Here is a 27,463-nt window from a genome sequence, read left to right on the forward strand (position 1 = left end):
ATATCGAGGAAATTTAGGAAAAGTTTATTTCCATGACATCACCATCTTTATGTTAGTATCCAGAGTCGCTAGTCCCGGTCCACAAAACGTTCGTAATGCTACGACATTCGTACACCTAAGATAAACTATAGAGTTACGACAGGTCGTTACGATACGAACGCTTTGTGGATCGGGACCAAGGGTACAGATCCACAAAATGTTCGGAACGTTACGACCTGTCGTAAATCTACAGTTTATCGTAGGTTTAACTACAGAGTTACGACAGGTCGTTACGATACGAACGTCTTGTTGATCAGGACCCAGGGTACAGATCCACAAAGTGTTCGTAACGTTACGACCTGTCGTAACTCTACAGTTTATCGTAAGCTTGCGAATGTCGTAGGGCTACGAATGTTTTCAGGTTCGGGCCCCAGGTTATGAGGTGTTTGAATACATGTCGTAAATCGAGTATTACGTGTTGAACATAAACTGCATGATAGCGTGTTATCGTCGTGCATAATTAACATAAATATTTCTTTTGTGACATCGAAACCTCTACAAGTCACCTGTGTTTGTGCTTGTCTGAATAATTCATACGTGAATAATGTACAAGCAATATCCAAGCCAGAATCTTTCAGGTAGGTTCCTATTATGACCTTTTATATACAAAATCAGGTTCATCTACGTGTCTATGTATAAGTCAAGAATTACCATACCGCACCGATACAGGTCATATAGATAAAAGTTTATGGAATGACCCTAAATGTCGAGATAACCTTTCCTTGGGCTGGTTTGATGCCTTTAGGCCGCGAACGAACATACCCTTGGCTTTGATGACCATACCCAGTTTAACACAAAGTCCCTTTTGAAATACTCGGTACACTAATAGCCACCCGATATGCATAGATATTGGAGGGTCGTTTTAGCAGTCAAAAGAAATCACAGCGTCTGTTCCGTGCGGTAAATAACACCACGAAGGTATTGTTGATCTGAAAAGTTGCCTCTCTCGCAACGACAACTCGGGATTATAACCAGTTAGGAAATAAACATGGCTATTTGTTTCAAGATATCTGAAAAGTAAGTCTTATTCAAAACTATTGGAGGGTGAACTTCGTTCAGTACTGTTGGGCAGCTTCTGTTTAGTTTTCGTGTTATTGGACGCTTTTGTTGGGAATGCGTATGGCCAATCTTCAGTTAGAATTCATCATAATTCTTGCCGGAAGTCAGGTGTTCCTGGCTCCTCACAACTCCACATACCACGGTGTGAACGTACCCTCCTCCGCAGAAGGAAACTGGAAAGACAGAGAGTGTTTAAGACTTTTAGGTATCTCAGGGGTTAACAGATGTGTTACGGGCTTCACAATGTTGGAACACGTGTAGCCCAGTAATAGTAACACACAAGGGATAAATAACTAGAGCATCTTAGCAGGATCCTTAGACCCCCTGAATCCCATGGGATTAAACTGGTTTAATCTGGTTCCCTATAACAAATGTTGCTTGTGGTAAGACACAGATATGGTAAACATTGGTCATCGCAGCTCAAGCATTAACGGGATCAGGTGGTCAGGCTTGCTGGCTTCGTTAAACCACGCCTTCTTGTCCAAATTGAGAAGACTGATGCTCATGATAATAATCACTCAATTGTGCTGCCTTAGCTCGACTATGTACATGCCGCCATCATACAGTTGGGATATTGCTGCGTGCGGCGTAAAACAACAAAACAACATTGTATCTTGACGACGTTGGTTTATTCCCACAATAACAGTGCCTGGAATGACTGACCAAGAGTCGATTGTTTACAGACAGTCGTCATATAGTTTGAATAATGCTGAGTGTAGCCAGAATATGAAAACAAACATAGCTCAAAGGAGCAGTACTGTTCTGATAGGTGTTGGTGTTGACAGTAAGTTTTGGAGCTGTAATATTCTGTTTTACCTGTCTGGTAAAGCGATCCTGGCACGCCAACCGGATCCTCTCCGGCGTGGCTGGACTGTCCAGACGGAACTCACGGCTCTCCCCGGCGTCCTCTCGCGCCGACTTGATGGCGTCCTTAAGGGCAAAAAACACCGACGACGCCAGGAACAGAGCAGGCTCGCCGATACCCTAATAACAAGGATATAGAGATGAGTCATTGTTTGTCACAATTCATGTTGTTCTTGGTCACTGGATGATCTGGTCCTGTTTCCATTATTTACAAACTGCCATCATATAGCTGGTGAGTGCAGACAGAGACAATAAGCATACAAAATGTGACGTCACAACGGCCATACATGTGTATGTGGATACAGCGTAAACCATGCTCACTCACTCAGTCACTATTGTTAAATGTAGACCCCAGCCGGTCAGTATACATAAAAAGACATGAGTAAACTTGCCCCAAAAGTAGAATTGGTCTCCAGCAACATACGCGCGCTTCAGAATGCCACTAATTAGATCGGCGTTCAAACCTACCGATTTGGTTCATGTATGTCATTGTATCCCGATGTGTAGTATGATGCTCATGGTGTCAATCACTGGGCTGTCCGATTCGGACTCAGTTACTTACAGACCGCCATCTTATAGTGCTGCGTAAGGACTTACAAAAGTAACAAACAGTGCAAACTAGACACTATTGGTTTTTGCATAGTGTCATCCGTTGCTTAACTCCAGATTATGAAATAGAGCTGTAAACACCAACCTTTGACGAGTAGACGGCCTTAGAGTTGCAGCTGTCCTTGAGCAGACTGACATTGAATTTTATCGGAATGTTCCTGAAACTGGGGATTTTGTAGGTCCCCGGTCCCCGTGTCAGGATACTTCCAGAGGGCGTTGTCTTGTGCTGTTCTAAACAGAACAGCCCGTATCCCTAAACAACAAACAGTTTCATATACTCATACACATATTCTCTTTAGCGTAAGAGGAGTTCAGCGTGTCATGGTTGTTCAAGGCATATAACAGGAACAAGTAATGTAAGATACATTCGGCTTACTTGACCTTAAACACCTCGTATATAAACTGATGAGCAAAAGAAAGTATACAGGCTGTGTTTCTTCCAGTGAGATAATATTAACACAACCTTTTGATGAAATGGAAAATGTATATTGAAGCACACTGCAATACACGTGTTTTATCAGCAAAATGACATTGTAACATTAAACAGCGATATAGTTATGACCACTGCAGACGGTCCCTCCTGTGCTGGAAGGTCAAGGCCACTCAACAGAGCGGCTTTGGGCTCATATGCCAGCAGCAAGAAGTCGTTTTGCCGGCTGCGTAGGTGCCTAACCCGCAGACAGCGTTCCTCTTGGGATGTTGTGTTTCTGGGACGTCCAATTCTGGGTTGAACACATGTATGGCCTGCCATATTGAAATGATTAAACAGCCGAATTATGGTTTATCTTGTGTAACCCAATGTCCTTTCAATATGATTGTTGGAAGCACCTATTTGTGACATCCCTGTGGCCCGTTCTTGTTGCGCCGACGTCAATTGTGGCAGTTTCTTGAGATTTTTGTCAAGTGATTGTCTTCACGACAAGCAAGTTTGATACACTCTGTATGAAAATTGCTCATGCATAGGACTACAATCACATTTTTGCAAAATTGCGTGCAAAACACGTACATATGTTTTGTTTGCATTTTGGCAAAGGAAACATGATAGGTGAGTTCTATGCAATCGGTGTTCTTCAATATTGTTACTTGTCAGAAAGGAAATGTGGGATTGCAGGAACAATTACACCTGCGTACTTTGTTTTGCTTGTCAGTTTATGTGCATTTATCCTTTACCATGTAATATTCAGAACCGTTATTCCGGAGTGTCCGTATTGTTTTTACAAAACAAGAGTGGTGTAGCTGTATCTATGAAGTGCACATTACATACGGCTTAGATACGAACCTGCTAGACTAACAACTAGTCTCTGAAATGAACATATTTTACTGACACAAAGTTCATAGTAAAAGTAAATACCATAATGAAAAGAAGCCCTGTGAATTTCTTCATTTTCAGCTAAGGAAATCTAAACGTGCCACATTTTCCAGACTTGTGTGGGCTTTCTTGGATATATTTGCTTCAGGGTCTGTATGACAGACAACGAACCTGCATAAATCCCCCTTCTATTTGACCAATATCAATTGCAGGATTGAGACTCTTGCCAACATCCATCACAATGTCAGTCTGTAATACCTGAAATACGGACATTGTATTAAAGTATAACGATTTCTTTCGTTCTTCTTAAGAGGCGTTCCATTAGTCTTTAGTAAAGTTGTAAATCCTTCCGAAAATCCAATCAATGGTCCACTAAGTGAATGATTAGCATATGAAAACCCAAAAATGATCCGCAGAATATTGTAAGGTACCTAAAACACCCAGCCAATGTTCCGCAGAGTGATGTTGGTGTCTGAAACTCCCAACCATTATTGTTGCCTCATGGAAGGATCAATAAGTTCATAAACCGACCCCACTATCAACCACCTTGGGACAGGCTGCCATGTTATATGTTTGTGATATTATTGCCCAGATTACCTCCCTCCCTAGGATTTCTGAACATCAACTTCTTACTTCAATGGTTCTGCATTACAGGCAATATTTGTATCTGTGATAGTAACTGTTCGTATCTTAACCTGATGGTCGCCGGTGAGACAGTCGATCTCCACTTCAGAACACGCCACTCCAGTTGTGAAGTAATTGTAGTAACTACCCCTCCCTGTTGTGGGGTCGAATTCCGCCCTATCAGTTCTGAATTTGCAACTTTGTTATTACACATGAGAAGAACAAAAATACATTCAATGAGATGGAGCTGTTTCTCAAAATAGATATGAACCCGAATGTTTGCGTGAGTGGTACCCTTACCACTTCATGTCGATCCGAATCTCCTCAATTACAGCTACAAGGAATATTGCGGCCAGTTACGGCTTATGTATTGGGGTATTCACGAACACGGTGCTGTTGTTTAGCCAACTGTCCTTGAATCATAACTATGTAATTGAAAAATAGGCTAAGACTCGGGATTGTAATTATTACGATTACTTACAGGTAACATGCATATCCTTGACCTACTTTATGCTATGGTATGTGTAAACATGAGAATAAATCTGCAACTGAAGCTATACACATGCTTGATAAAATCAGGTCGGCATTCTTAATTCTAAATGATTCAGAAACAACAATCATTTCTATTTCATATATGTTTTCTGAATCACGACTTCATTTGAAAGAAAACGTCGAAGGTTCGTGCTAAAATTGATCTTCAGTAACCCTTGCTTCTCGTAAGAGCCGACTAATCGGGTGGTCAGGCTCGCTGACTTGGTTAACACATGTCAAAGCCAGTATTCTCATCCGGACCTTCACGGGTAGATCAGATTCTATAAAACGATTAAGAATATATGATATGACTTCAACAGTCCGTAGTCAATGGACCTTTACGGACAATGATGTCAGGATTTTACAAGCTTAGGTACAGTATCGCATGCTCTTTCCACATGTTTTTAAGAACCTCATACAACAGTTCTTGCTCAACAGTTCTACTGGTTATCGAATAAATTAAAGGGTACAATAAACCCATAATATATTATTATATATATAATGACGTTTCACCAAAATAGTAGTTGCAACTATTCTCTGGTTTTCATGACCTGGTCTTGGGTTTATCCACGGGGCAGGACATATATACCTTTCCGCAAACACATTTGGTATCATCACTGTCAGATATAATTCATAAATATCCTCATGACAGCACATGAATTCTTTAATAAACTAATGACGGAAAGAGAGTCATTGGACCTGAACCAACCACAAACATATCCTTTGTATGTCCACCTACCGACAAAATTAGTATATGTTCATTCGTACGCAACGACTTTTGCTCCAAGACATAACCCTTAAACCAAAACGATAATGGGAACACAGGTAGTTGAAAAGTTCACTCGTAAATATTTAAACAGAGATGTCTTGAAGCACCTGTAAAATCCCGCTGCAGATAAATGTATCCGGTCGAAGTAGGCGGCTGTCACCTGCAATATTCCAGAAAGATATTTAGATTAAATTAAAAATTAATTTGATGAATTTATTAAATATTAAATTCTTACAAAATACCCATTGCTATCTTTGAGTTCATCGTCTTTGGAGAACATACTCATAAACAATGACTATGAATGAAATATTGTAAACAAAATGTGGTCACAAACATTGTTCTATTTCATATTGTCAGTGGTCTCTAAGGACTCACAAAAATGACGGTATTTTTACGTTCCATGTAATGCGTGCACAATTTCGTGACAACAGCGAGCTGACATGAAATATGAACGCACATGTCATGCTGGGGAGGTATTTTTGCGTGCGTGAGTCATTGTATACATTTGGCCATGTAACTTGCGTGTCTCAAAACTGCTTAAATAACGTTTTCCGCCTCAAAAAATAACGAATGTCATAAGTCTACATATGATGATATCGATGAGAAAATTTTAAACACCCATTCACAAGAAAATCAAGATTGATGGATGTCACTTCTTCACAGTGAATAACATGGAGTTTCGGAGTTTCGGAAATCAGGCTTTCTTATGCATTCCATTTTTTTATGCCCTTCAAATATTTCCTCCGTTCTCTAATGTTTTTATAGTAAAGATATGTGGCATATCACCAAGGGCCGCCATTGTGTTGTACCGGCCAAGGTCAGTGACGCGCCAGCGTAGCTTACCATGGGAGCCAGTCAGTGAAACGACAGCGTAGCATACCATGGGAGCCAGTCTCAGACAGTGAGAGAGGGGGAGAAGCCCGGAGTTATACTGGCAGTGATTCTCGGGGACATTTTTCTACCACAGATTCTACGATGACCATGCATCGTCGGAGTTTACGCTCACCCAGTCCTTGAAGGTTCCTTTCGGGTTGGATTCCTTGTATGGCTGTAGTCTATCAGCTAGGATCTCACAGGCGTTCTTATAATAGAGAAAATAGTTATATAGCGAGATGTCACACGTGGGGACTATAGGTAAGTAAAATCTTCAGGAACCTGGAATACGACGGTCAAACATAGGTCTGACAATGTGTGTTGCTAGATGATTCCCAAGCGGGGTAGTCTGAAGGTTAAAGCGTTCGCTCGTTACGCCAAAGATCTGGGTTCAATTCCCCACATTTCAATGTGTGAAGCCCATTTCTTGCATCCCCTGCCGTGATATTGATGGAATATTGCTAAAAGCGGCGTACATCTACACTCACTCACTCACTGAAAAGAGTGAAATTGTTGGTAGTCTTTTAACGTTAGATGCAATGTAAGATGTGGCCCGAGATGAAGCGTACGGTGTCACCTGACATGGGACGTGAGGCTGGACGTGAGATTGAGCTTAAGATGTGACGTGAGATGGGGCGTGAGATGGAGCTTAAGATATCACGTGAGATGTGACGTGAGATGGAGCTAAAGATGTGACGTGGGATGGGACGTGACATGGGACTGGAGATGTGAGATGCAACGTGAGATGTGACGTGAGATGGAGCTAAAGATGTGATGTGAGATGGGACGTGAGATGGGACGTGAGGCTGGACGTGAGATTGAGCTTAGGATGTGACGTGAGATGGGGCGTGAGATGGAGCTTAAGATATCACGTGAGATGTGACGTGAGATGGAGCTAAAGATGTGACGTGAGATGGGACGTGACATGGGACTGGAGATGTGAGATGCAACGTGAGATGTGACGTGAGATGGAGCTAAAGATGTGATGTGAGATGCAACGTGAGATGGCGCTTAAGATGTAATGTGAGATGGGACGTGAGATGGTGCTTAAGATGTGACGTGAGATGCGACGGGAGATTGAGCTTAGGGTGTGACGTGAGATGTGACGTGAGATTGAGCTTAAGATGTGACGTGAGATGCAACGTGAGATGTGGCGTCAGATGGAGCTAAAGATGTGATGTGAGATTGAGCTTACGATGTGACGTGATATGGGACGTGACATGTCACGTGAGACGGGACCTGAGATGTGACGTGAGATGGAGCTTAAGATGTGACGTGAGATGCAACGTGAGATGTGGCGTCAGATGGAGCTAAAGATGTGATGTGAGATTGAGCTTACGATGTGACGTGATATGGGACGTGACATGTCACGTGAGACGGGACCTGAGATGTGACGTGAGATGGAGCTTAAGATGTGACGTGAGATGCAACGTGAGATGGGACGTGAGATGGAGCTAAAGATGTGATGGGAGATGGGACGTGAGATGTGAAGACAGATGGGACGTGAGATGCAACGTGAGATGGGACGTGACATGGGACCGGAGATGTGAAGACAGATGGGATGTGAGATGGAGCTTAAGATTGGGACGTGAGATGGGACGTGACATGGGACTGTAGATGTGGCGTGAGATGCAACGTGAGATGGGACGTGAGATGGAGCTTAAGATGGGACGTGAGATGGAGCTTAAGATGGGACGTGAGATGGAGCTTAAGATGTGACGTGAGATGGGACGTGACGTGGTACTGGAGATGTGGCGTGAGATAGGACCTGAGATCGCACGTGAGATTGGCATGACGTGAGATGGGACGTGAGATGCGACGTATGATGCAGTGTGTGATAGAAATTGATATGCGACGTGACCACTGTAATAAACATTGTCCTCTGCTGTATCTTCACAGACTCAATACGGTGCACTTAAAACCGCTACACAATGAATAACACTGTCACATATACAATAATAATTGTAACATATTTCATGCAAAATAAATATCATGTCGCATGTATACCTGAACAGCGCCCCCATTGAGATCAGACCCAGTGCTGGCGGCGGTGGAACTTGTGAAGTGAATTTTATCAGAACACACGTCCTGTGTGTAAATGTCCTGCACAGGGACACCAAGGGCACGACTGGCCACCTGCAATAAGGTAGATGGAAACTTTGTGGTTGCCTTCCAAATTACTGAGTAGTGTGGTAGTCTAGTGGTTAAAGCGTTCGCTTGTCTTGTCGGGTTCCGGGTTCGATTCCCATATGAGTACAATGTGTCAAGAACTTTTCTTATGTCAACCGCAGTGATATTGCTCGAATATTGCAAAAGGTGACGTAAAACTATACACGCTCACTCACTAACTCTTAATTGTCAGTTCTCGCCACCCATATGGATTTCACATAGACTGTGTTTAGGTACTGGCGAAGGCCGTGCCTGGAATTGGCATCGCCCGCTTCTTTCCCCACGTAACTGTCGCAGTCCGGGTGAGCAAAACATGCACACCCCATCACTGTCACAAGCACACCCCGCCACTGTCACAAGCACACCCCGTCACTGTCACAAGCACACCCCGTCACTGTCACAAGCACATAGTAGCTATTACCTGTTTCATCTTTGTGTGCAGCCCTTGCCCCACCTCAACTCCACAGTGAGCGAGCATCACCGAACCATCCATGTAGACCGTCACAAGCGCACATGCCTGAAACGCACAGATGTTTAAAATATTGAGTAAGTGAACGAGTGAGCGTAGTTTTACACCGTTTTAGCAGTATTCCAGCAAAATCAGGGCAGGAGACACCAACAATGGGCTACACACATTGTATCCGTGAGGGGAATCGAACCAGCGTCTTCGGTGCGACGAACGAACGTTTTAAACACTAGGCCACCCCTTCAATATTGATGTGACTGGTATAATTATGAATATTTATGAATATCTTTTTCTAAAACAAGTTACAGTTGATAAAACAACAATTACAAATTCATTGGATCCACAAGTACCAGCAACTGAATAATTCATGAAGACATTTAGATCCAATAGAAAAGGTGTAATCACAAATTTTCACTCATGTTTGATATTTTGGTTATGGTTAGTTTTGTTTGTTGTTGAACGGCGCATGCATCAATATATTTCAGCAACATGATGATGGTCTTAACATAATCGTGTCTAGACAGACAATCCAGTGATCAACATCATGAGCATCGATCTAGGATACGATGACATGTGGCAACCAAATCAGCAAGCCTGGCCACCCGATCCCATTTGTCGCCTTTTACGACAAGCACTGGTTGCTGAACACCATTTCTAACCCGGATGTTCACAAGTCAGTCTGGTCTTGAAAGAAAACAGATGATATACAAACAGATACCGCAGTAGTGTATAAATTCAGTAATGCTAATTGCCGAGTTTGAATGTAATAATTTTAACGATGTAGTTGGGACCGCCATTGTGCAGTGCTGGCTTGGGTCAGTGAGGCACAAGCGCAGCGTACCCAGGGAACCAGACCAGGCAATGTCTTTGGAGATATCAGTAGCGATAAATCCTCGCTCGCTCACCATTCACTGGCCCGCATACGCTGTTCTTCCATACCTGCATCAGAAAGTCCTCGGCAGCCCCAAACGAAATTCCATACTTGGTCGGAATGAGTGACAGCCCTCTCTTCTTCCAACGATGTTTGCTTGCATTCATTAAACGTGTCAGTCAAATTTAATCAAATATACAAAATACAATACAAATTGACATCATTTATGTACGTTAACTGCACGTAAACCCGGAATACTCACTGCAGACCATCATGAATATTCTAAATTTTTACAAAATTTGTTACATTTAAGGCAAAATGAAATACTGAATTTTCCGATTAGAAGTAACAATCATTGTAAATTTAGATAATGATTATCTCCTGTATTCAACACACTTGTTAAAATCGTCCACGTTCTGTCGTCTAGTGAAGTATTCTGACTGACGAAGACATTGCTCCCACACGCGCCGGACATTGGCGTTCTTGACCTCCATTCCATAGAAGGTCAACTGACCTTCCCTGTTCAGATTCAGTTCGCGCACCTTGGTAACACAAAGAATATATTTGAAGTAAACGACTTTGCGTGAAAGCATGAAGACTGACAAAGTATGATCATGTGTGAGTTTAGTTTTACGCCATGCTTAGCACTATCACAGCAATATCACGGCGGGGTGCACCAGAAATGTAGGTAGGGAATCGAACCCGTGTTTGCGGCGTAATGAGTGAACGCTTTAACCACTTGGTTACCCCACCGACCCTCATATGATACTGATATCGGTTGGTGATCTACATGGCACATTTTAATAAAACGACAAAACCCATTCCATTTCCATAGAAAATATCTCCTACAGCAGAGTCGACAGCCTGGAGTAAAGTAAACTCAAAGGCATCACTAGTTCAAGATATCCGTAGTTCGTTCGCGTGTCCAACAAAATATAAAGCAAGTGCCCGGGATTCAAATAAACAGTTCGTTAATTCGTTATAAGCATATTCGCTACAAACTGCGTTTGTTTGTTAATCACTAATAAAAAGTCACGATGCCAGGTGTTTGCGAAAAGGTATGAAACTTAATAATGTATTAAACATTTTAAACATGATATATGAAAATACTGAGTTGAGAGAGCTTTCCACGAGTTCTGTCTTATTATTAAATACATGATCCATGATGCCAAATCAAGGAAAGGGAGACGACTTTACACATGAAACTAACAATCAAAAATAATCAGTTGACAAAAGTTCTAGTCCCAGGACACCGTTTGTGAATTATTCACAAACCCAATGCTTTGTTTATTTCACATTTTTGGTCAAAGATGCTTGAATGGAGTTACAATTTAACTCAAAATATTGAGGTGGCAAGTCCCTTCGTCGCTACTCGCCCCTTTCCTGATCGAAGGTTTGTTTCAGAATAACACCAGTTGGTCAATAATGACAAAAGTGCGGCATTATGTAACATCACTGACGTTATACAGTTTTACTATGCTAACTTCTAAATGCCTTTGAAGAATCACATCACTGACGTTGAATAACCTAGTTTGGTTACACAACACTCGTTAGACAAAACCAAAGTTAGTCAGAGCACGTGTGTAATAATTCGGTTTTCTTTCTTAAAATTAAAGTACGAGTAATACGTTAAAAAGATAAGTATCATCGCACCTCAACAGGTGATCTTCCAACGACATCAGCTACCGTATCCATCCACGTCTCCGTCACGAACATCGCCTGGGGAGAACCAAAACCCCGGAATGCTGTTGCCGAGGCAGTGTTAGTTTTACACATATATCCCGTCACCTTGATGTTGGGGATGTTGTAAGCGTTGTCGATGGAGCGGAGGGAACGGGCCATTACCTAGTAACCGACAGTGTCAACTATTCAAGAATTTTGTCATTATCTCTCATTTTGACTAGAACACAGATACTAGATAAGCAATGGCGTTGTTTTCCCGTTCATCATCACCTGCGTCACTTTGCTGACGCTCCAGAACACAGGCGGACAAATATTTAAATTAGACTTAAACCCTGCTTCACTATTCAATTATGTTTCAAACTACTTCCACTTTATTATATTACGATTTTCCACACTGATACTTTAATTAAGGAAGTTGATTCCATATTTCTGATTGAAAATATAATTTTGAAGTTGGCATTTCAGCACGAAGTCTTTTCAGTTTGATATTATCATTTGTCATGATTTTCTTGAAGGAATTTGATTACTATTTTTGGTTATTTTGTTTCCGTCGTAACGAAAACAACGCATGACAAAAGTAGGAAAGAACCATATGTCTCGGGAAAAAATCCATGGCTTGGGACTTCCATATTTTCTTCCAGTCAAGACATTTTCATGCATCGATTACAACACGGCACACACGATACAATACCTATAAGTAAATGACAATGTTCACAGATCAATGATCAGATACAATATTATTTTGAAGTCATCCTCAATTAACACTTCATAACTTACAGAATATGAATTCTCAAGAGTGCATCCAGCATTTGAGAAGAGATTGACCTCGAGAGCCTTGATGAGTCCAGTCTTCGTGAATCCAACCTATAGAGGGCACACAAATGCGATCAAAGCTACACATACACCATTCTCTTCCCACAGAGGTTACTTGTCATATCTTCCTAAGAAACCTCTGTTCCAATACGGCCATATTTCGCGGTTCTCATAAACTCGGCAAAAAATGGCAGCAGATTTATCTACCTTTTTTTCTGTCCAATCAGAACACGTGTTACATCAACCTCGATTCAACTTGGCAAATGGAAGCAATGTAGAGAAACAAATATGACATAACTGAGTTCTGTCTAGAAGAAATATTTGAGTATCGCGTTCGGGAAGAGGTTCTAGTTTTCATGATACATCCAGAAATTACCGAGATCTTTCTAATGATCAATTTTGAAACAAGGTCACTGATTGCACTACTAAATCTGATTGCCTCCAATCACGAGTCTTGAACACTCGCACCATGGAAGGGTCGTATTAGAACAGGGGTTACGTGGGAAGATATGACAAGTAACCACTGTGGGAAGACAGCACATACACAGAAAAAATAGAATATAAATCAGTAACACAAAGTCATCCCAATTTGTCCAATGACCCAACACAACACGTAAGCTAGACACATGTATCCTCCAGTGCACTTCGCTGAAATATTCCGATTAATTTTGATAACAACATTTTATAACATTTTAATTGAAAAGGATCCCCAGGGATACCAGAGATTATTGCACCTGAGGAAATCTAGACTTGCTTCGTTTAAGGCTTTAGTACTGCAGAGAAGACTTGGCAGCAGGCAAAATAATGTGGTTCAGGGACTTATTCCGATCCAGAAATATCAGTTATTGTGTATTTTAGATAGATCGACTAGGTGAACAGTGACATTCGGTCAACACACAGTTCCTCGCAAACTGCTGACTTTGATAGGGGTATCTATAAACAGACACGTGGGTAAAGAGTGAATTAGTGACTTAGTTTAACGCCACACTCAGAAATATTCCAGCTATTTGGAGGCGGTCTTTAAATAATTGCGTCTGGACCAGACAACCCAGTGATTAACAGAATGAGCATCGATCTGCGAAAATGGGAATCGATGACATGTGTCAACCAAATCAGCGAGCCTGACCACCTGATCCCGTTAGTCGCCTCTTACTACAAGCATAGTCGCCTTTAATGGCAAGCATGGGTTGTTGAAGGTCTATTCTACCCCGGACCAGCGTGGGTAAGGGATTCCCTACATTACCTTCTGACTAATTTTGTACCCAACATGACCTGGCCATGTACTTGACCTGATAGTTTCATCATGACCTAACCTTGTACTTGGTGAGATAGGTTCATCACCAAGACTTTCTACTTGGCCAGAGAGTTTCAGCATGACCTGAACTGGTACTTGACCTGATAGTTTCAACATGACCTGACCTGACCGTGTACCTGACCTGACAGTTTCAACAGGACCTGACCGTGTACCTGACCTGATAGTTTCAACATGATCTGACCTTGTACTTGCCCAGATAGGTGTGTCTTGTCCCTGTCATCACCATGTCGTCATCACGGTCCAACATGCACCGGACCGGCCGGTTCAGTCTGAAATACAAACCAAATCTATACCAATTCAGACTGACATTCACTTACAACACCTCTTTGTTAAACTGGCCCTGCTTGTTGGACACATGGAGTCAAATGATGACACAGAGATCACAACACTATGAAAAAAACACACACGATATCTTATTGTTTTCCTTTTTATCGTTCCTGAGACACTATTACAGTCCCTTTTATGGTGGATCTTAATAGCAGTGATGAACAGAATATAATATCAGAATCACAACAGCAATCATTAGCAGAATATATTGCAGCATAAGCAATAATAGAATTTGTGGCATGACCTACTAAATATCTTGGACTTACTTTGCTGCTGCTACAGCTACAGGGAGAATCACGTGAGTTGTCTTAACCGCCTTGCCTCCGAATGCACCTCCTGAATGGAGTACGTGGAAAGAAGATTGATCGTAAGTAAGTAAGTAAGTCATCAAATAAATAAATAAATAAATAAATAAATAAATAAATAAATAAATAAATAAATAAATAAATAAATAAATAAATAAATAAATAAATAAATAAATAAATAAGAAAGGTTTTGATATTATTACACAATAACATAACATCTGGAATTAATTGCAATATCGCTTGTCGCATCGACAATATGATCTTGATCTTAAAAAGTCTTTCTGGAGACATTTTTCGAAAGGTTTCAGGTTATATATATATATATCGCTCAATACTGAGTTCCCGATCAGCTAATGTTAACAATGTATACGAACCTACTCGCTTCGCTCTGGACACAATTCGGTTTGCTGGGACATTCAGTGCAGCTGCAACTAGAGACTGCGACGAATATTGAAGACAATACGTAAGCAAATGTACGTATGTATGTATGTATGTATGTATGTATGTATGTATGTATGTATGTATGTATGTATGTATGTATGTATGTATGTATGTATGTATGTATATGTGTGTGTGTGTGTGTGTGTGTGTGTGTGTGTGTGTGTGTGTGTGTGTGTGTGTTAATAATTTAAGCATGCATATAGAAATCATCTGAATTACATAACAATTATCTATGCATGCATGCAGACCACCTAGGGATTTGCCAGTTTATGATGAAGTGTAGCATACACTGTACTATACACATAATCGCAGTGAATAGTTCCATATGTAATTTGTAACACCTCATCACATGACCGTTTTATAATAATGTAATGCATACCTGTACCCCTGACGGAAACTGTAATGCATACCTGTGCCCCTGACGGAGACTGTAATGCATACCTGTGCCCCTGACGGAAACTGTAATGCATACCTGTACCCCTGACGGAGACTGTAATGCATACCTGTGCCCCTGACGGAAACTGTAATGCATACCTGTGCCCCTGACGGAGACTGTAATGCATACCTGTGCCCCTGACGGAAACTGCGAGTTAGACATTATCTCCATCCCACCATCCTCATTCGTCGGTCTGGCTGCAACTGCCTGAGTCTCCATGTAAAAATGTTCCTGAGGACCAATATGGACCTCTCCTTCGATGACGTGGTCAGATTCTCCGAAACCTTGTTCCAGGTCACCATTTGCTATGGTTACCTCAGACCCGTAGAAGGAACTGGCTTCAGTTGCTTCCTATGAGAACAGATATTAACTAAATACCATTTGCGCAATCGTGTTTATTGTCTGGGATTCAATACAGGGTATCCCGTCTAAGAACAGCAAATGCTTCATTGATTGAATTGTGTAGATTTACGCCGCACTCAGCAATAGTACAGGTATGCATAATAAATTCTGGACCAGACAAACCAGTGATCAACATCAATGTATGCAACTGTGAACCGATGACAAGTGTCAGCCAAGTCAGCAATCTCTTACGAAATGTATGGGTTGCTGAAGACCAATTCTAATCACGATCTTCACGGGTCGGTAGTAAATGACATAGACATTCTCTCGTTACGTCTATAGCAAGGGGGATATTCCTACATGGGTTCCGTGATGAAATTCCGTAATGATGTAAAACCAATAAACAGTCAGTTTAACATAATGTTCACATCTGTAACTGAATACACCACTACACCCGATCAGAAACAAATATTACAAGTCAACATAAGCTGCACCAACGATTTGTTAAGCTGGAAATTCGATCATTCAAATAAACTGACCTCGTAAAATGTGTTCTTCTGTACCATGTATGTATTTTGACAGTAATTCACTATAAAGAATGCATCTTATCCAGTTTCCTTTCCTTTTCCATACCTTGATTGTAATTATTGGTGTAAGTTCCTCGTATTCGACCTTGACATTCTTGGCGGCTCTCCGCGCTGCCTGCTGCGACTCTCCGACTACGCATGCGATCACCTGGCCTTCAAATATCACCTAAAATCCAACAAGGTTTAAACATCAACAATGTATTATCATTAACAATACAAAACCAACGAAACATGTTCATGTCAAAGTGTTGATTATCTGGTAAAGGCATGATGCATGTTGCGCGGAAGAGACAACATATTTTCGGAAATTATAATTATGAAAATGCCACTAAAGACAACTGATGACAGCTGATGTCTGCATGTTCTAATTTTCCTTCCTATTGTGACAAATAGATTCTTCATATGATTCCACCCGTGAAGATTCGGGTTAGAATTGATCTTCAGTAACCCATACTTGTCGTAAGAGGCGACAAACGGGATCAGGTGGTCAGGCTCGCTGCCTTGGTTGACACATCGGTTCCCAATTTCCCAGATCGATGCTCATTCTGTTGATCCCTGTCTGGTCCAGACTCGATTGTTTACAGACCTCCGCCATATAGCTGGCATGTTACTGAGTGCGGCGTAAAAATGAACTCACTCTCTCATAGAATGGAATTGTCATGCACTGAATGAAAGATAATTAACTGTACACCTTCAGTACAATGCCAACCTTTTCAGATGCAAATATTTCTTCCTCATCGGGTACGACCAAACCCCACGTTGTAGCACCGGGGACATCCTTTAGGCTGACGTAGTCGATGATCCCAGGCATGCGCAGTGCCTCTGAAGGATCTACAGACACTATTTTGGCATGTGCCTTTGTACTCAAGACCAAGGCAGCATACAGTTCTCCTGTAAAATCAAATTCATCGACAGCATGTATGCCCTTTGGATACCTGAGGCATTGTGACACACAACGCTGGATTCCCGTTAAAGTTATATCGTAATTCCCTCATAACTGCATTGAAGTCCAAGGACTTCGATACATATTGATGGAGCGTGGAGTATCTCTAACCTTCAACCTTTGGCAGGTCGTCCACGTATATGGCCTCGCCTGTCGTCTGCTGTAGAGCGGACGTGTGCACAAGTGGTCTGCCAACTGCATCACCCGGGTCCTGATCAGCTGCCACATCTTGGTACAGCTGCACTCCCTCACTGACACCTCGTGTAATATCCTGTGTAACATCTTTCGCGGCAAACTCTGTGCCATTCCGTGCATTATCCTGGAAAAGTTATTAACTCTTGGTTGGGGTAGTCTAGAGGCTAAGGCGTTCGCTCGTCATGCTGAAAACAAACTCGGGTTCGATTCTCCACATGGACACAAAATCTAAAGCCCATTGCTGGTGGCCCCCGACGTGATATTGCACGAATATTGCTAAAACCAGCGTAAAACAAGCAATTCACTCGCTCGTTTTGCAGTGAATACCAAGTATGGATGTTCATTGCCTCATCTGTATTGTTTTGTGTAAAGCTATAAATCAGTGTTTAAAGTATCTTTTAACTGCATCTAATTTTGATAAGACAAAGGTAAGACAGGCCACCCTCGCCTGAGAACCTGGGGAAAGCATGCATTAAGATATGAAATATCTGCTGAATTTAACCGATACAGCATTCGACAGATGATGAACCAGTTGATCAGCTATCAGGAGACTCCTCATACATAGTTGTGTCAAATGTAATCCTGTATGATGCATAGGTCCTCACGTCAGAGCAAAGCGTGGAACGTTTGGCCTCCCCAAAATGCTCAAGCGGGTGGAACAATTTGGCAGTGTCTTCAGCGGCACCAGTCATTTATGCAGAGGGAAATGAGAACCCAAAATGAGTACACAAAAAATAAAAAAGACATGTGGTCCGGAAACCTATGTATCGAACAGGATCTGAAATCTGACGTTTATGGTCAATCGCGGGAAAGGTTAATTAAGAAACCATCATATAATGTGCTAGTTTCACACCGAGGGTTGAGAAACGGCTGTTTCAGAACCACGTGTGGTATCTGTGTTTTGTGCCATTATCCCATTTTCAAGTGATACAATCATTTGCCGTTCTCGTTTGAATCCATACAGACTATAGTCTCTGGATATGTATAATTTTGACTGTAATAAATAAACTCATTTGAATTGAAAACGAGCCCCATGGAAAATCAAGACCTGCTTCAGTTTGACTTTAGCACTGCAGAGAGGGCTAGGTTGTAGGTTGTGGTCAAGGGACTGTGACTGCGAGATAGACCAGTCCTGGAAAGGATGGGTGATTGACGAGACAGCCGTTTCATTACCCATAACGCATTACGATAATAACAAACGTGACGAGACCCCGATAATAATCAGTGCAAATAATCACTTTTTTATCTGTACTAGATTCGAACGTTGTTTTTCGTTTCTTTGCATTGACCACTCTTTTTTCAATTACCTTGCATCTGCGCAGCTTTTCTCTGACATCAACAAAGAACTTAAAGAAGAAGCTGGTCGTGAGTGTACGCCGGTATTCTACCATGCCACCTGGTGACCCAGGATCCAAGGGGAGATCACTCGCCAATAACTCACAAGCCCTTTCCAACAGTTGGTTGTTCCATTCCCTAAAGGACAAACATGTACCTTTTAAAACATTACAATGCACATTTCTCCGTTCGGATCATTTGTTGCGAAAGAAAAAGGCAAATGTAGTGATTAGTAGTATGTTCTCTGACCGTTGTCGTAGTAGTGCCCTGGTGTTGGACGCCAACGTTGTCGTTGCTGCCATACCCCCATACACTAACAGAAGGTCATCCACGATGTCGGTGCCTTCCTGGAATCTCACCGCCATTCCAGCGTTCACAATGGAAATATCGTCCTCCTTCCGATGAGATTGCTTGAAGCCTCTGAAATACTCGTTCTGAAGAGATACATTTTGACTATTAATTACAAAAATCAAATCCCACTGCATTATCTATTATTGGTTAAGACAATATTTTCCGAAGAGCTCAAAAATCGATTTAAATTACCTCACGGGTGAATGGTATCGTTACAGAGACCAGAACTTCTTCCTGTTGGATTGCAGTCTTCCGGTAGCCCTTGAAAAAGTCTCCATCCATGACGAACTCCCGTGTGTTGCTGTCTGCACAACATGTACACTAATGTTCAAAGTAAACGTACAACTAACGAGATGACACAGATTGGACTCGTTAATCTATAAAGTCTTATATTTTATTTATAACAAACGTCAGCACCGCTGTGTACATGGCAAGAAATTCCTGATCCCTAGAACATCAGTGTCTGTGTACTACCCACAGTTCAAACTTTCGGAAACGGCTCTCTTCAAATATGCCCTCTCGGTATCAATGTTTTACTAATTCATTTTATTTATTTTATTTTTTTATTTTATTTTTTTATTTTTCTTTTGCATAAACTGAATATATGAAATTATTCTTAATGTGGTATGTCGGAAATTCAAACGGTATATATTACAACGATGAGCACTGACGTAATTGTAGACGTTTTATTGTATTCTATATTTTTCTTGATTTAAATGGCGAATTGACAGGAAACACGTCTCCAAAATGTATAAACTTCATACCTTTTCTATACGAAAGAATACAAAACACTTGCAGTAAATAAACAGCTCTTACTTTTACTTCCAACAGTGACGGTTGCCCTAGCTGCGACAAGCAGGGGATTCAGGTCAGATATAGGACTGGCTGTTACGATGTTTCCGCCGATGCTCTGGTGATAAACATATACGAAATATGCACATCTCAACATCGGAGAGTCATATTCCCACTTGTTACTGATTTAGTTCAAATACCTTTATGAACTTTACACTAATTGCATTATCTTCAAAACGAGAATTTACAAAGAAACGAGGCAGTAATTTTTAACGCCACACACAGCATTATTTCAGCAGCACTTTGGCGGAAGATATGGGAAATCGAAATAAGTACGTCCTCACCGCCACATTTCTAATCTGATGACCACCAAACCACTTCAGCATCTCTATAAAGGCTCTGAAGCTCCTTGTCTTATATTCTAAAACAGACATCAATATTCTTAGAAGACCGTCTGTCACTGGGCGTATGTTGGAACGTGCAAATGCATCACTGTAAAAGAACTGAAACATCTTGCCTTGTTTTCTTAAACAGACAGCAATATTTTAGAAGACATAGTCCACTATTGGGCGTATGTGTAGAGCTTGCAAAAAATCCTATCAAGGCTCTGAAGTTTTTTGTCTTGTATAATAAAACGGACAACAGACGACACAGTCCGTAATTGGGTGTATGTTTGGAAATTCATCTCTCTAAAGACCCCGAGACTTCTTTTCCTGTATCCTGTAGCAGGCAAATATATTTTAGAAGACGTAAACCAGCATTAGATTTGGAGATTGTAAAGTAAATGTTAACTGTACATACCGTCCAAACACTTACCTGGCATATCCGTAACGGCCTTCCTGAGCACCTCATCCATGGTTGCTAAGGAAACCGACGATCCAAACGTGATGCCGTTGGTTGAAATCCAAACTTGACGTAGCTTTGGAATGTGAGTGGCAGCGATCAGTATTGGGTAATCCATGTTTTTCAACCTGGTTTCTATTCCTATGCACACAAAGAACAAAACAAATCAAATGAGACAGTGCTCTGTCAGCACGATACCTCCAACTCACCTCGACATAGAAGGCTTGTTTCAGTGGCATTTTAGTAGTTGAGGTGTACAAATAGGACAAATTGTTATGGACAACACCTTCTTTATTGCGTGATTGCGACGGTTTGATACAGATTCTTGTACCGTTGTCAAGCTGGAATGCCAAGAATCTGTATCGAAACGTCGCAATCACGCAATAAAGAAGTTGTTATCCATTAACAATTTGTCCTATTCGGCACGGAGGGACTGACGGAAGATTTTAGCATCGGCGAGAAGGCCCTGCTACAAGATTGCTGTTGTTTAACTATCTAACAATAGATCTACTTACCAATTTCTGTGTTGCCGGCCACGATCTTAGCAGTGGGGAAGTGTTTCTTCAAGTCAAATAGTTCATCGAGAGTGACAGGGCGATACCATGTGACGTGTTCGGAGGAAAACTTCAGTGAAGTTTCGTACAAATGAAACTTGGTCTGAAATCAGTACAAACCAATTTATTTTGTAGAAGGTTAATGTGGTTCTTGAAAGTCATTTAGACAAAGCTGGACAAACACGAATGCATGATACGTTTTTTTAATGGATAACAACTTCTTTATTAATTCTACGATGTTTCAGAACAAAATCCTGCCCCTCCCTCAAATGAATGATTCAGATTAATGAATTTGAAAATGGTTGTTGTGTAAAGACACCTTTTAGAATGTACAGCCATATGGCAATAAGACACACCCATACACTCCGATTCAGCACGGCAAGTGGAGAGGGGGCATATTTGTGCAAGAGAGTTTGTGTTTTATGGAGGTTGTTGCCTTACATGGATGTGCGTAGCTTGTAAATATCATGTGAAGGTTTTTGGTCTAATTTCACCTTGAGTTCCGGGGGAAAGATGGGCTCCTGGGATGGATCATACTTCAAGGGACGATCAGACACACTGTTTGAGGCTTCATAGGAACCACAGTCGACTTGCCCTTTGGGGGTTCCACTTGATGAATTCTGAAATAAAGTTGTTGAGTTTTTATTATCACATGTCCTGTTATTAGACATGTATCTAAAACGTGCTATACAAAGAAAGCACCAGAGTGAATGAGTCTTCACAGATATTTCATGCCATTTTCCCCACTCATCAAATCAAGTTCGACATATTCGAAGTCTTCACAAAGGGAAACTTTTAGAAGAAAACCTTTGATCAACAGAGACCAAGGTTACTATACATACCATCTGCCTATGAAGAACTAACCAACGAACAGACTATCTAAGCATTGTGTCTGCCTGTTGTTACTACCTATTGGCTTCATCATTAGTGCTATTTGTTGTTTTAGTTCCCTACTGGCTTCTTCCATTTTTGTACCATTTGTTTATTCTATCACTTGGTGTTGTTCATGTTAATCCACTGTTTGTCGCTACATACCATGCACATAAAGGTTCTCACTATTTGGTTGTATTCACTTTCAGCTTGATAACGATGTAAGAATCCACATCGAAACGTCGCTCTGACGTAATAAACAGGAAGTTGTAATCTATAAGGTCCACCAACCTCTAGAATGCCCATTAAACAGTTCGCTTGTTTTCCTTCACTCGGCAATATTTCAGCTATATGGAGGCGATATGTAAATAACGGGCCCACACAATCCAGTGATCAGCAGCATGCGCATCGATCTGCGCAACTGAGATACGATAACATGAGTCAACCAAGTCAGCGAGTCTGACCACTCGATTCCGTTAGTCGCCCCTTACGATAAGCCTGGGTTATTTTATGGATCTGTACCGAACATTGATTCGACCCCACGGACACAATACACACTATATCTCCCATAAAGAAATGATTTTATATTTATGTCATCGGTATAGGTAATGTAATATTATTGTAAATCATGTGGCATTTGTTGTTATTATTTGCTTTTAGTAGGAAACTGCTCACCGAGGCCTCCGATCGGCAGCACTTGTCTCCCATACTGCAAACACCCTGCAGAGAGACATACATCACGATACACGATTGTTCCGCTATATGACAGATGAATAAAATAAATTAAATTCTTTTTTACATTTCTACCCACACCTTTCCATTTAATGAACTATTTGGTCATTATTCCCAAGAAATAAAACCATTCTACACAAAAATATACAGTGCCATTACTCATCGCCGTATGTGTATGTAGCTTTACATACTGCTTATGTACATGCCGTAAGCCAAAGTGGAGCGAAATATATTTGAAAAAATGGAACGTGTAAAATATGAATACAGATGTCCACAAAGAAATTCAGCTAAATGCCTCCGAATATCAGAGAAACAACAGTTCACATCAGCTAAACAACTGATGGTGGTAAAAAACAACAACTGAAGATCTACCTTTGCAAATGATGACATCCCCTGAAGTATGGGTCTGTAGCCGGTACAACGGCAAAGGTTCCCTGTCAAAGTAATCTGATTACTTGCAACTTTCCGTATAATTAATTATACAATAACATATGTACAATATTGAGATGTAACACCAGAAATGTTTTCATAGATAGTACGCACATACTGAGAATATAATTTCGATTTGACGAGCGAAAGCTCCATCACATTATTTGCAGTGAGAACGTACCGCTGAAGTTGTCTTCTATCTGTTGGTGTGTGGGCTGTGGGTTGTTTCTGAGCAGAGTGTACATTGACATGACGATGCCTGGGGTACAGAACCCACACTGAGAGCCGTGAGCCTTAGCTAGGCGTTCCTGGAAACAAGAGCTCTCATTGGTATTTCCAGGGAACTTGGTAATATGTGATCAGTGTTCGCGTTAACGCAGAAACCTGATTTTTTCACGCAAAAAAGCAACAAAAAAGCCACGTAAACTTTCTTTTGTGTGCGTGTTTTGGATGCATACATTCTGATGTGCTTGACAATTTGAAAAAAATACCTTAAAACAGCAACAGATATAAAAAAAAGAAATTTTGAATGATTCCGGATTGTAATGAACATATCACGCGCAAACGATTTGGACATACTTACCAAAGAGAGAAAAGACATACCTGTACTGGGTGTAGTCTGGTCTTGGTGCTGCCTATACCCTCTACTGTAGTGACAGCCAGACCATGGAGAGAACACACGGGGGCCAGGCACGCATTTACTGAGTAGTGCCCATGTTGTTAAAGCGAACATATCGACGTGCATGCTACCCTCTCAGTTACTAACAAATCATGGTGCCACTTTTATCGCTTTTAGATAATTTGTTACCAATGATTTGCCATGACAATAACTGGATCATATTCAGCACTGACTCCTTTAAATTTTCAAAGTATATATTGCATCGATTAATTTCTCGTTATTTCAAATTTTTGGTCGAAATTTCGAGGGGTTACTTTTGTTTTTTTTCGGAAAATTGAGATTTCGATTATTCTATGCTTTATTGTTCAGTAATTATTGTCTTGTAATTTCATGTTTTTGTAGATGTCTGCAAGAATCGACAGTGACGAAGCAATTTCCAAGGACATTAAGGATACGATATAGTGTCAGTCCGACTGTTGTATCGGGACACCATCACAGTACATGCCCCACATCCGCCCTCGCCACATCCGAGCTTGCTGCCTGTCAGACGTACTGAAATGTAAAATTTTCTTCAACCAGTCATGTGTGCTAATTCCTTTGAGTGATGAACGACTAAATGTCCATTCATCGTTAGTCTATATTTTAGTGCGTTTTACGCCGCTTTCAACAATATTCCAGCAAACTCACGGCAGAAGCACCGGCTATTGGCTTCACGCTTTGTGGAGATGTGGGGAATCGAACTCGAACACTTAAACCACTGTGCTACCCAGCTGCCCGGATAGAGAAATATCCACCTATATGACTAACGGCATACAATGGTTGGTTTACTGTTTGCTTTTGTTGCTGCACACAACAATATAACAGCAATATGGCGTCGGTCTGTAAACAATCGAGTCGAGTCTGGACCAGACAATCCAGTGATCAACAGCATGAGCATCTGTGATACGATGACGTGTCAACCAATCAGCGAGCCTGACGACACGATCTCCTACGTGCAGTAAGGGTTGCCGAAGTCCAGTTCTAACCCAGACTTTCACGGGTAGCATATAATGAAAGACAAACTAGTGATTGATAGCATAAACAATGCGACTTCCACCAATGTCACACATTATTATAATTTAATAATGCTTAGTCGGCCGATGTGCAATCAAGGATTGGTATATTTCTCAGAATCCCAAATCGGTGCAAATATTTTGAACTTAAAGTGAAATAGACTAGTGGGCGAAAAATGTGAACACCCTTGTTATTGATCCATAAAATATTAGCAAAACATACAATGTTTTAAGCTGTCGAAATGAAACCAACATTTGGGACAATGCACCAACAGTGTCTATGAGAAACTCATCAGAGATGAAGGGCGCGTTTACTGTTGTGGACAGATGGGTAGGAATACCACAGTTCCCAGATACAACAAGAGTGAGTCATGGAGTGTATCACTCATTTCAAGTCTCTGGTCACGCATACACATCCTTAGTAACAAGTGTGACCACCTCTAGCAGCAATCCACGCCCAAACTCGCCGTCTCAAATCGATGTCGTCATCCGACGAATGACGTCATTCGAGCGTCTGCAAGTTCTTGTTGGTTCGCTGGGGGTCGTGTTCGCATTCTCACCAATCAGATGATCCCACAAGTGCTCTATGGCGTTTAAGTCCAGTAAGCGTGCTGGCCATGGAAGAACTGAGATATTCTGGGCGTTCAAATCGCTCTGTGTGGGGGTTAGCGTTGTCGTACTGGCGTGATATTGCCACGGGTAGGAGAACGTTATCTCTGTGGAGATACACCAGTGGTGTAGATCGATTCCCACAAATTCCTCCCCACACCGTCACACGCCTCCTCTAAACTGGGCGCAGTTCGGCGCTAGTCTTTCTCCCGTACGAAGGTATACACGCAACCGGCCATCATTATGGAAGACGGTGACCACTCACTGCCAATTTCGTATCAGACAGCGACGTACAGTCCCACTGTAAACTACGACGACGATGTTCCAAGGTCAATGCCATTTAACGCAGAGGCCGTCGAGCTCTGACACCTGCTGCACGTAGACGTCGGCGCACGGCACAACGACTGATGACATGTCTTAGAGCCGCTACCTCCGTTTCAATTGTCGTGATGACCCTGTCGCGCAGATGAAGAGTACGCAGATGACGGTCTTCCTCATGGGTCGTCACACGGGTTCTACCTGACCGTGGTCTGTCTTGGGTGCTGCCAGCCTGCCAGTAAACATGGAACAGCCTGATGATGGTGCCACGTGTACAGTTCAAGGCCCTTACAATATGGCTGTTGTTGGCGCTCGTCTGCCTCATTCCTATGGTAGTGCTTTTTTATACCAGTTCTCCACAGGCATTTTGCAAAATCTCCGAGTTTCTACATAGCCAATATGCTGCGTTTGGGCGCATGATTAGTCAATGTGTTGGATGGATTTTACTAACTTGAACAACTTTTCAAAAAATTCCAAGTAAAAAGTGCTCACTTCCTATCGCCCATGAGTTTATGCAACATCTTGTACAAATCTGACGAATTAGCAGCGAACTAACTGACACAAAGAACTGATTAAGTCACTGTTGAACAGTTTTAGTCGCCGTGACGCTGTTGCATGTTGAGACCTGTGTCCCGTGCCGCCCTCCTTGGTGTTGCAGAATACTGCTCAAAGCGACGTAAAACCATACTCATCCACTCACTCATAAATGTTAGGAGTTAAAGGTCTTACACTTAGTCCTCAGGTAGCGAAGTAGAGTCACTGCTGGATCCGGGTTCGACTCCACGACCTGGTACAGTGAATATCAATGACCTTGTAGTTACATGTACATATTCCTGTCTTTATGACGCAGACTATAATTACCCATATAATCATTACAAATAGCAATCTTATTTTCTAATTATAGGTGGCTCAGTTCCCGAAATTGATCCCCATTGATTTTAGACGTCGCTTATATAAAAAAGCCAGATCGGACGCTCTTGAGATCTTCAGAAAAATATGAGAAACCCAATAAAATGATCTTTAGATCCAAATAGTGTCCTAAAAATCCTGTGCCAGCTTATCATATTTCAGTCGTACAATGTCAACCTCACATTAAGCTTATAATGTACAACCATTACATCCACTATGGCCTTAATGTGATTACATCTCAGGGCCAACGAGGAAGCGATATTGGTTGTTGCCTACCACACAGCTCAAGCTCCTCGATTTATTGCACGTAAATCTTTTTTAAAAATGTATCCCAAAATGCACAGTAAAAACAGTTCTAAGAAAATATGTTTGGTTGTATAGATATGTTGTCCAAACTCATAGAATCAGCCTCTTCAGAATTGAAGATCCAAGTCTTACCTTGTTCCCATTCACGAAGAATACCAGCTCTCCGTCCATAGT

At 41.5% G+C, this 27,463-nt stretch overlaps 1 protein-coding gene across 1 annotated transcript; it reads right to left on the minus strand.

The window, feature by feature from the left end:
- Positions 1 to 1,220: 1,220 nt before the first annotated feature.
- On the minus strand, positions 1,221 to 27,463 carry LOC137293854 (xanthine dehydrogenase/oxidase-like). The gene is made up of 35 exons (XM_067824627.1): positions 27,422 to 27,463; positions 26,804 to 26,861; positions 24,551 to 24,647; positions 24,080 to 24,188; positions 23,658 to 23,784; positions 23,420 to 23,481; positions 22,991 to 23,035; positions 21,940 to 22,065; positions 21,407 to 21,548; positions 20,865 to 21,032; positions 20,393 to 20,469; positions 20,073 to 20,166; positions 19,449 to 19,561; positions 19,155 to 19,339; positions 18,878 to 19,043; positions 17,487 to 17,694; positions 17,142 to 17,323; positions 16,479 to 16,598; positions 15,633 to 15,854; positions 15,001 to 15,064; positions 14,588 to 14,657; positions 14,176 to 14,263; positions 12,644 to 12,730; positions 11,837 to 12,028; positions 10,580 to 10,725; positions 10,252 to 10,339; positions 9,268 to 9,363; positions 8,685 to 8,813; positions 6,811 to 6,885; positions 5,912 to 5,964; positions 4,576 to 4,690; positions 4,052 to 4,138; positions 2,657 to 2,824; positions 1,915 to 2,082; positions 1,221 to 1,271 (listed from the first exon to the last, which is right to left on the minus strand). Exons 1-35 carry the CDS (start codon positions 27,458 to 27,460, stop codon positions 1,221 to 1,223), a joined length of 4,017 nt encoding a protein of 1,338 aa, XP_067680728.1. The 5' UTR covers positions 27,461 to 27,463.

Source organism: Haliotis asinina, chromosome 8 (genome assembly GCF_037392515.1).
Source record: "Haliotis asinina isolate JCU_RB_2024 chromosome 8, JCU_Hal_asi_v2, whole genome shotgun sequence".
Taxonomy (NCBI): Eukaryota; Metazoa; Mollusca; class Gastropoda; order Lepetellida; family Haliotidae; genus Haliotis; species Haliotis asinina.